The following is a 13,438-nucleotide window of genomic DNA, read 5'->3' on the forward strand; positions in this document are numbered from 1 at the left end:
CAGTGCCCCTCCCCCCCAGCAGCCCTGGTGTTTCATGATGAGATTGTTTGACATTACCTGCTCATTTATTTTCCCTTTGAAATGAAAATTACAGAAGTCGAGCATGAGCAGCGCCTGCTATGACTTACCCAGAGAACCCCCTCGCCTTATTAGGGGTGTGTTTGGAAGGCTCTCTTATCTCTGGGGTATAATCATTTCCAAAACAAAACCAGAAAGTTCTGCAGCTGGGATGTTTAGTTATGACAGTAGGGGGGCGAGGAGGGGACAGAGCCCCGCAGGTTGGGTCGGAGTTCCAGATCCTTCTATCAGGAGGCTGCCGTCAGAGACTCTGACCCCGCCAAGCCCACGCCCTGCCCCGGGGCTGGGCCTTGCAGGTTCTGAGAAACGCTGCTTGTTGCCATCATCCCCCTTCCCTCGCTCCTTACACTTACGCACACCCTTGAATGGGTACGCACGGATGCAGGCACGAACACGCAGACAGGTACAGAGACAAAGCCACAGGTGCACATACGCACGTGTAGAGACACACACACACACAAATGCAAACATGGATACATACACACACACAGATACATGTGCACACAGATACCCACAGACACACGGATCAGACACAAACACACATACAGAGATACAGTTACACAAGCGTGGACACACAAGCACAGGCACATATCTCAGGGTCAACACAGATACATGTAGATACACACACAGACACACATATATACAGACACACAAAGACATATCCAAACGGGCACATACACACAAGCATGCAAAGACACAAATACGCCAACCTACAGGCACGTACACACACTTATGACACAGGCGTGCAAACACACGGAGATGCACGCATGCGGACGCCAGTCCCCAGAGCTGCGTCTCCAGCGTGGCATTGACTGTGGGTGCCTGGGCCTCTCCTTTTCTAACCCGTGGGAGCCAGGCTGGGTTGACAGCCTGGGGTGAGGGGCTGCGAGGGCAGAGTCGCCCCCCAGGCCCCTCCCCCACCGAAGGGGGAGGCCCTCCTTCAGGCCCTGCTGTGAGCAGGCCGGACATTCCTCGGATTCCTGAGGAGGTGAGGGCTGCAACTCCATCCAACGGGCTGCTGGGTTCCCATGAAAATGCCTCAACACCGTCTCTGAGGAAGGCTGGCCTGGCGCAGGCGACGGTGGCACTGGCCGCAAGTGGGACTCCGGGCCCTGCAGCCCATGCCTCTCGGGGCAAGGGCTTCAGGACCCGCCCTCCGGACCACCCCCGCCCCGACAGACTCACCCCGCGCCAGCCTCCGGACCGACACCATCCTCACCAAATGTAATAGATTCAGGGATGATTGCTCAAAATTGCCTCCTGGAATGTGGCCCTCGGGCTCCGGGGAACAATTTTCCCACACCGCCCAGCCGCCCTGAGAGCTTCTTTGTGCAGCGGCAGCCAGCAGCCCAGATCCAGCCCCTCCGTGAGGGGGTGGCAGGGCGCTTGTTCCTGGGAATGTTCTACACGCGGGTCAGGCCCCAAGCTAGTCCGCAGGAGCACGCAGCGCTCTTCAGAATCAAAGGAGGCCTTGGGCCGGGTTGGACTGAGCGGCGGGAGACCAGCCAGGGACTGAAAGCAAAGTCCAGCAGGAATCTGCAGGCTGTGACTCACGGGCTCTGCATAGCAACCGTCTCCATAACGGCCAGGCCGCAGTGTTATTACTTCTGCCCCGAGAACATTCTGACATTCAAGAGGCTGTAAAAGTGCTGATGGGCCCTCACCCCCCTCAGGGGAGGGAGTTGGGCCCTCCAACAAGGCCCATTTTGCCCGCCCCCAACCCCTGCAGCCGTTGCCCCTTAACTGTCATTTTGAAAAGCCTTTTGTCTTCATGGGGAAATTTAACCTTTATGTGCAGCTTTGGGGAAGGGGTAAGATCTAGGGGGGCCTTGAGTATCATCAGCTCCAGGGATGCCTGCTGTCTGTGGGGCTTAAAATAAAGCACTTCCCATCCGCGGCGTCCCCACCCAGGATCCCCATATGTTGGCGGGGCTTTCATAGCTCCTATCCTGGGGTGCGGTGACAGGTGTCCTTGGTTTGGGACAGAGTAATAAATATACCACTAGGATCATCTGCAAGCTTCTGAGGCCGGGGCTGAATTAACCTGGGTACCTGCTGCTCGATCTGCCGGCAGGAATTTCCTGGCCAAAGCTTTGCTCACACACTGCAGGTGTGAGGGTCGCAGCAGGGCCGCCCGTCGGGGAAGCCCACCGTACCCGCTGTGGGGGTTCAGACCCCATCTCTGCCTTTAGCAACCTAGTCCCCTCGCTGGGCCTCAGCATCCTCATTTCTCACACACGGAGAATAAAATTAGCGCCCGCTGCTAGGACCACTATGAATATTAAATGAGACGGTGCAAGGCAGACCCTTCAGGCTGTGCCCTGCACGTGGTAAGCACTCGGTGGAAGTCAAAGTTTATTTGTCCGGTTCCCATTCGTCGTCCCCGCTGACCCTTCTGCAGCGGCCTCAGCGGGCGGCGGCTCCCCTACCCACTCCCACCCCACGCCGGCCGGCCCCCCCACACTGCTCTGACTCCCATTTGCTCCTTTGTAAATGAGGGGTTAAATCAAACAGGAACAGTGCTTGGGCCAATGACACCAGAGGACGTGGCAGGTCCCAAATGCACCCATTCAGGCGCCATCCTCACAACGTCAGCCATGCATGCACGTCTGTTAGTTATCTACGTTATAATCAGTTTCCCTTTTGGAAACCAAAATCTACCTATTGCAAAAGGAAACTGTGGCAGGCGCGCCTGCACCGTGATAGCTGCCGCTTGCCGTCTACCCAAGGTAGCTGGGAAATGCATGTACGTGATCCTGTTCAATGAGAACCGGGCACTGTGCCTGCTGGAGGCTCCGAACGTGAGCCTCTCTCCTCCTTTAAAAAGAAAAACACGCACACTCTAGGCAGGTGCTAAAGGAAGATTGACACCGGAGCGAGACTTTGGCCTTGATGTCTCGCTGTGCTGACAGAGCTGGAATGGGAAGGACTTGCTGCGTTTGGGGCCCCAGGTCCTTTAACACTGTGCCTCCTGAGGTCTTCCCATGTGGCCACTCCACGCGTGGAGACATGCCGAGCTAACGAGTGGCAGAGGCCCTGGCGCCGGCGTCCACTGCCCACCCACGGCAAGGTGGGGGCATTTCACACTGGGCTGCAGACGCAGGGCAGGCGCTCCTTCGCAGCCTGGCTGGGCCGGGGGCGGGGAGGGGCTACCCGCCACCCTCTGACCTGTCCTCTGCGTGTGTGTTTTCCCCGCCAGCACACCGAGCTACAACTATGCACCCAACCCCGACAAGCACTGGATCATGCGCTACACGGGGCCCATGAAGCCCATCCACATGGAGTTCACCAACATGCTCCAGCGGAAGCGCCTGCAGACCCTCATGTCTGTGGACGACTCCATGGAGACGGTAGGTCGCCGCCCCCCTCACCCGCGCGCCTTCCTGCTGACGCCCCTCCCCCCCGCCCTTCACCCCGTTCTGAGTATCACTATGGTGGCGGCCTGGGGAGAAGGGCTCTGAGCAATCCGGACCACCCCTGCCCCAGGAGACGGAGACTCTCGCTCTGGCCTGTCCATTACGATAGCCGCGTGTGGCTCTTTACATTTTCTAGCATCTTCATTGAGAGAAAATTCACATGCCACACAACTCACACAGCTGAAGCGTGCAGTTTAGCAGTTTTAATACATTTGCAGACTTGTACAATCAGCACCACAATCACCTTTAGGACACTTTCATTGCCCCACAAAGAAACCCCGCAGCCTGACCCACCCCGCCAAACCCCCTCGGCCCTTCAGCCTTAGGCAGCCACCAGTCCACGCTGTGCCTGTGGCTTTGCCCCTTGTGGACATTTCGTATGAATGGGATCACACGGCGTGTGGCCCCCTGTGACTGATTCCTTTCCATAGTGTATGTTTTCGGAGTTCATCCACTTGGGGCCCATAGAGCTCCATTCCTTTCTACTGCTGAGCAACAGTCCATTGTGTGGACATACACCATATACTTTATCCACAACCATTTAAATTTAAATTCATTAAAATACAACGCAATTTAAAATTCAGTTCCTTAGTCACACCAGCCGCATTGTAAGCGCCCAACAGCCGCACATGGCTGGTGGCCGCCGTATTGCCCAGGACACAAATTGACGTTGGCAGTGTCGCAGAAGGTTCCATTGGAGCGCAGTAGGTCTCAGGCCCCCCCCCGCCCCCCCCCGCCCCCGCTGTGGGCCCACTTCCTTCCTTCATCAGCATTTGTTGAGTGACGGAAGTCCTGCTCCAATGGAGCTTAGTTACATTCCAAAGCAGGGAGACAGACAACCCACCAATAAATGGGAGAGGTAGAAGGTGAGGACTGCCCTGAAGAAGGGGACAGAAAGTGACAGGCCGTAGGGAGGCTGCCCCAGGGGCCCCACTGAGAGGAGTTGGCCTGAGACCCAGGGTCCCGCCAGCCGCGGAGAGAGCGGGCAGGACTCTCCGAGCTCCACGCCGGTCCAGGCACCCTCACCTGCTGCCCTGTGTCTCAGCTCTACAACATGCTGGTGGAGACGGGCGAGCTGGACAACACCTACATCGTGTACACCGCTGACCATGGCTACCACATCGGCCAGTTCGGCCTGGTGAAGGGCAAGTCCATGCCGTATGAGTTCGACATCAGGGTCCCGTTCTACGTGCGGGGCCCCAACGTGGAGGCCGGCTCACTGTAAGTGCGCCCCACCCCCTCGCTGCTCCAAAGGCCCAGGGCGGCAAGGAGCAGGCGGTTCAGCCGTGCAGCCCCGAGCCCCCTCCCTGGGGCGGCTCCCGTCCTTGCAGGTGAACCTCGGTGCCAAGGGAAGCAGCGATCCTGTCTCTCGGGGTGGATTCTGAGGCATTTATGTGGCTGCTGGGGAAGGAGAGGCCAGGAGCCGTTAGCACCTGTGCAAACAGAAGCTTTGTGGCGGGCGATATGCCAGGGCATCGGGAGCTGGCCCGTGTGTCCCGCCAGCAGGTGGGAATGCCGCCCTGATTTCTGTCTGGCTGGGCGCCCCTGGGGTCTGGTGGCTGTCGGAGGAATCCCCCCGCCGCAGGGAAGGGAGGGGGGAGGCAGGAGATGGGCCAGCTCAGGCCGTAGCACAAAGGGAAGCGGCCCCCCTGCCGCCCTTCCTTGAGGGCCATGTGGCCCTCAGCCAGCCTTCTCTCAGGGTTAAGCTTTGAGGTGACACCTTCTGGCAGCAACAAAAAAAAAAAAAAAAGAAAGAAAGAAAAAAAACACATCCGGAGCAGGGAGAGGCAGAAGGCCTCTTCCTCGGATCCGCAGGGACGTTGTGGACACCAACTTGGGTGGGGGTCTGGAATGCAGAGAAATCACTCTTAAGTCGCTCATTTGCTCTGACTCCCATCTGATCCCTGGACCCAGACCGGACCCCCACAGGCAGCGGCAGGGCTGTGCTGCAGAACTCCCCCCGACGGCACGGGCGCGCACCCTGGGGGACTGAGATGACCCCGCCGCCTTGGACACCTGGTGACAGTTCCAGAGCCCAGCCCGGCCTCGTCCCCCTTATTCTGCCCCCCTCATCAAATCTCTCTGGCCTCAGGGTCCTCCTGCCCCACCATAATCATAGCGTAATAATAACTGTGTGGTGGCCGTTCAAAGGCCGGGTCTAAGCTTTTTACGCCCACGTGTTCATCTGAGCATCACCACGGCTCTGTGAAGGCAGTGCTGTGATCGTCGTCCCTTTCATACCGAAGGACACCAAGGTCAGATGCCTGGGGTCACATGTAAGGAAGGGAGCTGGGCTCCGAAGCCAGAGTCTCTGCTCCTGCCTGCCTGTCCACATGGCCTCTGGGAAACCTTGAGCCGCCCCGGAGAGTTGAAAGAATGTGACCCCCGAGGGGCTCCGCAGCACTGGCATTGTGGGGCTGGTCCGCCTCAGAGTCTGTGGTCTGGTTCTGAGGCCCCAAAACAACTCCACGTGGGCAAAACTGAGTTTGGGGCTGAAGACGCACAGGAGGTCTGTCAGCCAGGACTCCTTTGGTTGCAAGCAGAAGTGACCATCAAAGTGGATAACACTAAATAAGATAAAAGAAAGGCAGCAACTAAAGTAACTGCAAGGTCCAAGGCCAGGCCTGGCTTCAGGGATGGCTGGATCCAGCAGTCACCCCATGACTGCGAGAGGCTCTCATTTTCCTCCTCTCTGCCCTGCTTCTTCTGAATTTACTTCCTTCTCGGAAGGCTTTTCTCTTGTGGCAGCAGCGTTGCCGTGATTTCCAGCCATCTGGCTTAGGAAGCCACAGAAGCCTGGGGCTGTCACTGGCCCGTCGTAGCTCGTGTGTCCTTCCCCGCTCACGAGGCTGTGCGAGTATGAGCAGAGGACTTGAACTCACACAGCCTGTCCCCAAGGCTGCTCACCGAGTGTCCTTGCTGCGGTGGGGCGGGGGGGGCGGTGCTTATGGCGGCTTGCTCCTTCAGGAAGAGCTGAAGGAGGCACAGCTGGCAAGACAGGGTCATATATCACATAACACTCCATGGAGTGACATCTGCCACCTTTGCTGTGTTCTGTTGGCCCACCCTTGAGGGGAACGGATCACACAAAGGTGTGAACACTGGAAGGTGGGGACCACAGGGCCCCATAGAATCTGTCACAGGCTCCCTCTCAGTCAGAGAACTAAGGGGAGTGAGGGAAAGGCCGTGCTCTGCTGGAATCTGGAGGGAGAACATTCTGGCAGCAAGAGCAAAGGCCCTGAGGCCAAACCGTACCTGGCCTGCCGGGGACGGCAACAGAGCCAGGGGAAGGCCTGGGACTGGGGTGGTTCTTAAAGGTGGGTGTCCTTTGTTCAGATAATGGGGAGCAGGGAGGGCATTCCCAGCTGAAGAAATAGCCGAGTAGAGGTCAAGTATGGCCTGTGACTCCTTGCAACCCCCACGGTGTGTCGGGCACGGAGGTATGGGGGTGGGGGGACAGGGTTCAGGCAAATCAGGCCACAGAGGGACATCAAGGGCTGAGATACAGGGAGTGATGCGATCCCAGCTTCCCACCCCCAGGGCCTGCGTCCCTGGCGACCGCCGCCCCTCCAGCTGCCCCTCTCCCGAGGGAGGGAAGCCGGGTACCGGTGCCCAGGTGGCCAAGTCTGGTCTCCCTGCCTCCCTCCCCCAGAAACCCCCACATCGTCCTCAACATCGACCTGGCCCCCACCATCCTGGACATCGCCGGTCTGGACATCCCCTCAGATATGGATGGGAAATCCATCCTGAAGCTGCTGGACACGGAGCGGCCGGTGAATCGGTGAGGAGGAGGAGGGGGCGCTGCGCCCCCGGGCACCCCGCCCACTGTGTGAACTTGGGGCCACACTGTGGGTCTGAGGAGGGGGTGCAACTCCAAGCCAGGAGCTGGTTTCCGGGGTCCCCCGTTCCAACCACTTCTCCGCCATAGGAGAGAAGGGTGGTCCTTCTCAGGTTCCAGCTTCCTGTCTGGAACGTGGCCAGGGTGACCAGTTGCAGACCCTAAAATTGTGTAAAACGAGAAATAGCAACAGCAGGAATTAACACTCGAGAAGCACTCCCTGTTGCCAGGCCCTGAGTACGTGGAGGGGATTTTATCATTTTGCTCTTCACGATAACCCGGTGAGGCAAGGATCACTAGAATCCCCTTTTACCAGTTTGGAACCTGAATCCAGAGAACCTGAGCGCCCCGCCGGGGGTCCCTGGGCAAGTCTGGCTCCCACCCCAGCGCTCAGACCCCAGACTGGAGGCTGAATCCCCATCACCATGCTCTGTGCCTTGCGTGCCAGAGGGCATGATGGGAACATACTCTAGTGTCCTGGAGGCAGAAAAGGGAACCAGGATGGTGAGCAAACCATAGGCAGGTGGGAAGGTGAGTTGAGCCTGGCGGGGACCTGAAAGCAGGGAGACAGAGCCACTGGCATGGCAGTAGCGACACCTGGTGGCCAACACTGTAACTGCCCACTGGGGTCCCAGCTCCAGAGTACTGACTATGGCAACTCAGACTTGCTCTCCCCCAGCAGCTCAGAAGGTGCAGCCCTGGTGGGCACTGTCCATCCACATCTGACTGCCCTTTAGGGAACCGCCTTTGCAGAGCCTCTCACTCCAATTGCGAGGCTTTATACGCTGTAAAGGTGTGAAGTGGGCAGGGGTGGGGAGCCAGGTGCAGCGTGGAAGCTGCCTCTGTCAGCCTGAGTCCCTGCCTGGGAAACGGAAACAGCAAGAAAAGTGCGCTTAAGTTACACAGAGCCCACCATAAAGGGTCAAAGAGGGGAATCCTCCCCTCTCCCCGAAACCTCAGCGTAATTCACCAAGAGTCAGCGCAGCCACTCCATCTGGTGCGAGCCTAAGTGGAAGCAACCTCCCCCAACACGGGGGCATTGCTGGAGTTCCTGGGAGGCACAGCCGTGCGCACACGTGGCTGCATGTGGCTTTGACCTACATCACCCCAGCCCATGTGCCTCCAGATGCAAGTCTCTGGGGAGGTGCAGCTCTGCTGGGGGCAGAGGGCGTGGGCGGCAAAGCCGTTCCCGTGCCCAGCTCTCCCCATCTTCCCTGGGGACCTGGGGTCTATGCTGGTTGTGAACCAAGCAAGGCTGGCTCTGGGCATCGCCCCTGCTTCTGGGAGAACAGGGAGGGGGCGTGGGAGGTCCCCATGTTGATGTGCTTTCTTTTCTAGGTTTCACTTGAAAAAGAAGATGAGGGTCTGGCGGGACTCCTTCCTGGTGGAGAGGGGGTGAGTGCTGGGTCCCAGGGAGACACCTGGGGCAGCTGAGCTGAGCAGCACCCAGGTACCCCCATAGCTGCCTCGTTTCAGGGCGCTCCTGGCAGCCCCACCTGTTCCCATGGTATTAAAGACCTCACTGTGGGGCCCTGGCTGCATGGCTCAGTTGGTTAGAGTGTTGTCCCATAACCAAAAGGTTGCCAACAGCTTCGATTCCCAGTCAGAGCACATACCTAGGTTGTGAGTTCGATCCTCTGTCCAGACGTATACGGGACGCAACCAATCGTAGTTTCTCTCTCCCTTCCTCTCTCTCTAAAAGCCATGAACAAGTGTCCTTGGGTGAGGATAAAAAGAAAGAAAAAAATAAAGATCTCACTATCGGGGAAAGAGGGAGAATGTTGTTATTCTCACACCTTCCAACAGTGACTAGGAACTGGGGTCCACGGTCCCTAGACACGGAAGCCTGTTCCTTGTTCCTGTGGTTGACACAGAATTTGCATCTGAAGGCCACGTGTTTGCTGCTGCCTGCACAATGCCTTAAATGCTTTATAATTTATTGCCAACTCAGGCACTTTGGGAGGTTTCTTCTAAGATCCCCGTTTCTTGTCTCTGAACGGTCAGGACACAGCCAGGCTGGACATGCATGCTCCGTGGCGGGTTCACGCCCAGGCTGAGAGGGGGCCACCCCACAGGCAGGCCACCCGCCCTCTGAAGCCAGCAGGCCAGCCCTGTGTCCCGCTCTCTCCCCCACAGCAAACTGCTCCACAAGAGGGACAGTGACAAAGCAGACGCCCAGGAGAACTTCCTGCCCAAGTACCAGCGCGTGAAAGACCTGTGCCAGCGGGCAGAGTACCAGACCGCGTGTGAGCAGCTGGGACAGGTGAGGGGGCGCGGCTGCAGCCCAGCGCTGGGCACGGGCCCTCCGAACAGTGGCCTGGGCCACTCATCGACCCACTGGGCCCGCGGAGCCAGCAAGGCCGGAGCCCCCATGGCGCGGTGTTTTGCTGACGTATGACACCCAGGGTGAGGCAAGGTGACACTGGTGACACTCGGAAAGTGACTTATCAGCTGCCTGTCGATCCTGGTCACGTTAGAGGAAAAGTCTCCCGTGGGGACGAGCGTGTCCTTAGCCCCAGACCCCTCTTTCATGGAGACACAGCAGGCCTCTGCCCAGCACTTACAAAGTTCAGTAACTGTGTTTCCACTGTAGGCCCTTCGGAAGGTTCCTCTTCGTGGCCGATTTTCCATTTATAGGTGTAAGAGAACATTGCCTTTTGATAAATTTAGGTTTTAAAAAAGTGAGTTGGTTGCAAAACAAACATTAAGGAAATTGTAATCCGAACCGTCATTTAGAGATAGCAAAAACCGACTGATGTTGGGGAGAGTCTGAACCAGGCTTTTCTGAGGCCTGGAAGGCTGAGCTGGGCTCCGGAGGGGGTCAGGGGCACGGCCTTGTGAAGAGGGACCCAAGCAGGAGGCAGGGGAGCTGTGGGTTACGCCGCCTCATTGCAGCCGCCTTCACCGCGCTCCTCTGTTGCGGGCACTGCTCTGGGCACCGGGACGGCCGCCTCGAATGCCCCCCACAGACCACACCAGCGCTCTGGGGGCAGTGCGGCCCCGGGTTCGTGCTGAAAGCCCACACGTGGTTCTGATTTCAGTTCCGAGCTACAAGGAAGAGCCAATGAGGCCGGGGGCCTCTGTACCCCGGGACTGTTGCCAAATCCCGTGCCCCAGGTTAAGGGTCAGCAGTCGGGGTGGGGCGGGGCGGGGCAGGGGCGGTGTCTGTGTATTCAGAGCAGGTTACCAGGGCTCACTGCTTACCCAACCGGACAGGGCGCCGGAGGTGGGGTCTGGGCACAGGCCAGCCGGGGAGGCATCTGTCCAGGGCCCTTGGACCTGCAGCTCTAGGGCCTCCGGGGTCCCCGTGCAGGCTGTGCGTCCCCCGGGGGAATGGAGTCCTGGCCCTGGTGGCCGAGCCACCCCCAAGTGCCGTTGCCCGCCCCGCTCATGCTCTGCCTGTGAGCCATTCTGTCCACCGCAGTGATGGGGGCTCACACTCGGCCACAGGGGCCCGCGGTGTCCCCCTTGGTGCCGCTGCTGTGCTTCTCTCGCAGTCAACGTGTGCCCATCCGTCCCTGAGCACGTAGTTCCAGGAACGTAGCTCTTATGAGCCCGCGTCCCCACAAGGGCAGGAGAGGGAAGTCTGGGGGCGGACGGGGGCAGGGGATGTGGGCGGCTGACAGGCCGCGCCTCGGAGCCTGAGGCCCTCGCCATGTCTTGCAGAAGTGGCAGTGTGTGGAGGACGCCACGGGGACGCTGAAGCTGCACAAGTGCAAGGGCCCGGCGCGGCCCAGCGGCAGAGCCCTGTCCAACCTGGTGCCCAAGTACTATGGGCAGGGCGGCGAGGCCTGCACCTGCGACGGCGGCGGGGACGACCCGCTCGGCCTGGCCGGGCGCCGGAAGAAGCTCTTCAAGAAGAGTGAGTGTGGCAACCTGGGCCGTTTGGGGCAGGACGGGAGGGAGGAGTTGTGCCCAGGTGGCCCCATTCATTCATGCAAATAATCCCACAGGCACTTACTTACAAGGGCCAGGGAGCGGGGGACAACGCGGAGCCCCTGATGACCATCCCGGCCCCGTGGGGAAGGGCAGGGATGAAAGGGGAGGTAATGGGGTGGCTGAGGGCTTTGAGGATCGCAGTGGGGGCAGGGGAGCATCACCCAGGGGCCCAACATGTGACATTGTGGGGTTCTTCCTGCGAGAGGCGAAGCCACCAGAGGGTTAGAGCAGAGGAGCTGAGATCAGATTAGTGTTTTCAAGTGACCCTCCCCGTCCCCTGCCCCCGGAGCTGCATGTCAGTGGGCTGGACGCGGCAGGAGCAGCGGCAGCAATGGGAAGGCCCGCAGGAGACTGGCCACGAGCTCTGCAAGGAGCCACAGGGTGGGGACTAGGCAGCTGCGTCGCGGGGGGGGCGGGGTTTGGGCTCTGGAAGTGACCTGAAGGGAGACCCAAGGGGGAGGGGTGGCTGACAGGGTCGATCCTCCTTATTCGCGGAGTCCATGTTTACAAGTACACAGATGCCCTAAAATTTATTTGTAGCACCCCGAGTCGCCGCTTGCGATGCTTTCCCGGTCATTCACGGGCAGGTGCAGAGGGGCCAAACATTCTGAGTCGCCCGCGTGCTCGGTCTGCAGCGGACGCTGGACAAGGAGACACGCTCTCCCTTGTGTCAGCTTCGCACTCTGCCCAGGTGTCCTCTTCACGTCTGTTTGGTGTCATGCTTTTCATGTTTTTGCACCTTCTCTGGTGATGTCACCGTCTGAAACGGCCCCCCGCGCCCTACTGAAGTACCGTGTCCTGTTCCCAAGTGCAGGGAGCCTGGGTCGTGCCTTGTGGAGAAAATGCGTGGGTTAGAGAAGCTCGTGCAGGCGTGAGCGGCAGGGCTGTTGGCCGTGAGTCCCCCATTAATGAATCAACACCGTGTATTAAATAAGGTGCCAGTAAACAGAAACCCCCATGAAATAAGGCTGTGGGACCAGAGACTCACAGGAGCCTAACCCCACATTTCCCCCAGAAGCAGTGGTCCGCTGTTCGCTAATTCAGTGTTCACCGGGACTTCAGAAAATGCAGTTAGTGCAAGTAACAACAGCAGATGACGTTTTGGGGTGGAGAAAGGCACCCAGCCCAGCTGAAGGAGCCGCCTGAGCTCTCACACCTCACCCCAGCGAGGTCTGAAGGAGGGCAGGCCGTGAGGACGCCAACGGGCGGAGAGCGGAGGGCAGACGTCCTCCAGACGTGCCTGGAAGACTCAGTGTCACCCTGGGCTAGTCACAGCCCCATTGCGAGCTAAGCGACCCAGGGGAGGATGACCTCTGGGTACCAGGACTTGGTCTCGGTGTGAGCTGGTCAGCTGGCCAGAAGTGTCCCCTCCAAACTGGGCGGTTTCCCATGCTGCCATTGTTCTGGCTCCCAACCCAAGGACAGCCAAAGCCCAGTCAGAGATTTTTAGGTCTGTTTTTTTTAAACTGTGGCAAAATAGACGTAACGTAATATTTAGCATCTTAACCATCTTTAAGTGCAGAGCTCAGTTGCCTTCGGTGCATCCACATCGTTGTATGATGGTCCCCACCAGCTGTCTCCAGAGCTCTTCCATCTTGCAAAACTGTAGCTTGGCCCCCTTAAACACCAACTCCCCATCCTCCTTCCCCCAGCCCCCACCCCCCACCGTTCTGCCTTCCGCCTGTGGATTTCACCCCTCTGGTCCGCGCCACCTGGGCAGTGAGCGCCTTCCGTACAGAGCGGATGGGTCTGTCCCCAGTGACCGGCCTCCGCCTCAAACAACGCTTCCCAGTGGACGGCCCCCATTGTGTTTCTTCACAAGCCGAGTGGTTACCTATTAAGCTAATCTTTTTTTAGCGAGTAAAATGATTGGTTTCTAGACCAATTACACAGCTAACATCTCCTTGCTTCAACACATGGCACAGAGGATAATCTTTAAATAATACGAGAACTTGCGACTTGATTAAGCCTTCACTTTTCCTGTTAATGCATAGAGGAAAGGAAAGGAAAGGGTACCTCGATAGCTGAGACTCAGCTCAGCCCAAGCCCTCATCTGAGGACGGCGTGACATCAAAGCGCTGTGCACTCACCACCACCTAGGAGCAAGGCTGACGGTCACTTTTAGGACAGGATAGAATGGGTCCCATAGCCAATTTGGGGATGTCAG

General features: G+C 58.5%; 1 protein-coding gene across 1 annotated transcript in view; it reads left to right on the forward strand.

The window, feature by feature from the left end:
• The window catches only part of SULF2 (sulfatase 2), a 99,030-nt gene that overhangs the window by 74,764 nt on the left and 10,828 nt on the right, over positions 1 to 13,438 (forward strand). The window contains exons 6-11 of the mRNA XM_054573630.1: positions 3,278 to 3,428; positions 4,540 to 4,715; positions 7,147 to 7,275; positions 8,671 to 8,727; positions 9,469 to 9,595; positions 10,999 to 11,194. Coding sequence (XP_054429605.1) covers positions 3,278 to 3,428; positions 4,540 to 4,715; positions 7,147 to 7,275; positions 8,671 to 8,727; positions 9,469 to 9,595; positions 10,999 to 11,194 — 836 coding nt within the window. The remainder of the gene's footprint in view (positions 1 to 3,277; positions 3,429 to 4,539; positions 4,716 to 7,146; positions 7,276 to 8,670; positions 8,728 to 9,468; positions 9,596 to 10,998; positions 11,195 to 13,438) is intronic.

The sequence above is a fragment of the Pteronotus mesoamericanus genome, unplaced genomic scaffold (assembly GCF_021234165.1).
Source record: "Pteronotus mesoamericanus isolate MK-2021 breed Mesoamerican mustached bat unplaced genomic scaffold, CSHL_Meso_final contig_25, whole genome shotgun sequence".
In the NCBI taxonomy this organism is placed as follows: Eukaryota; Metazoa; Chordata; class Mammalia; order Chiroptera; family Mormoopidae; genus Pteronotus; species Pteronotus mesoamericanus.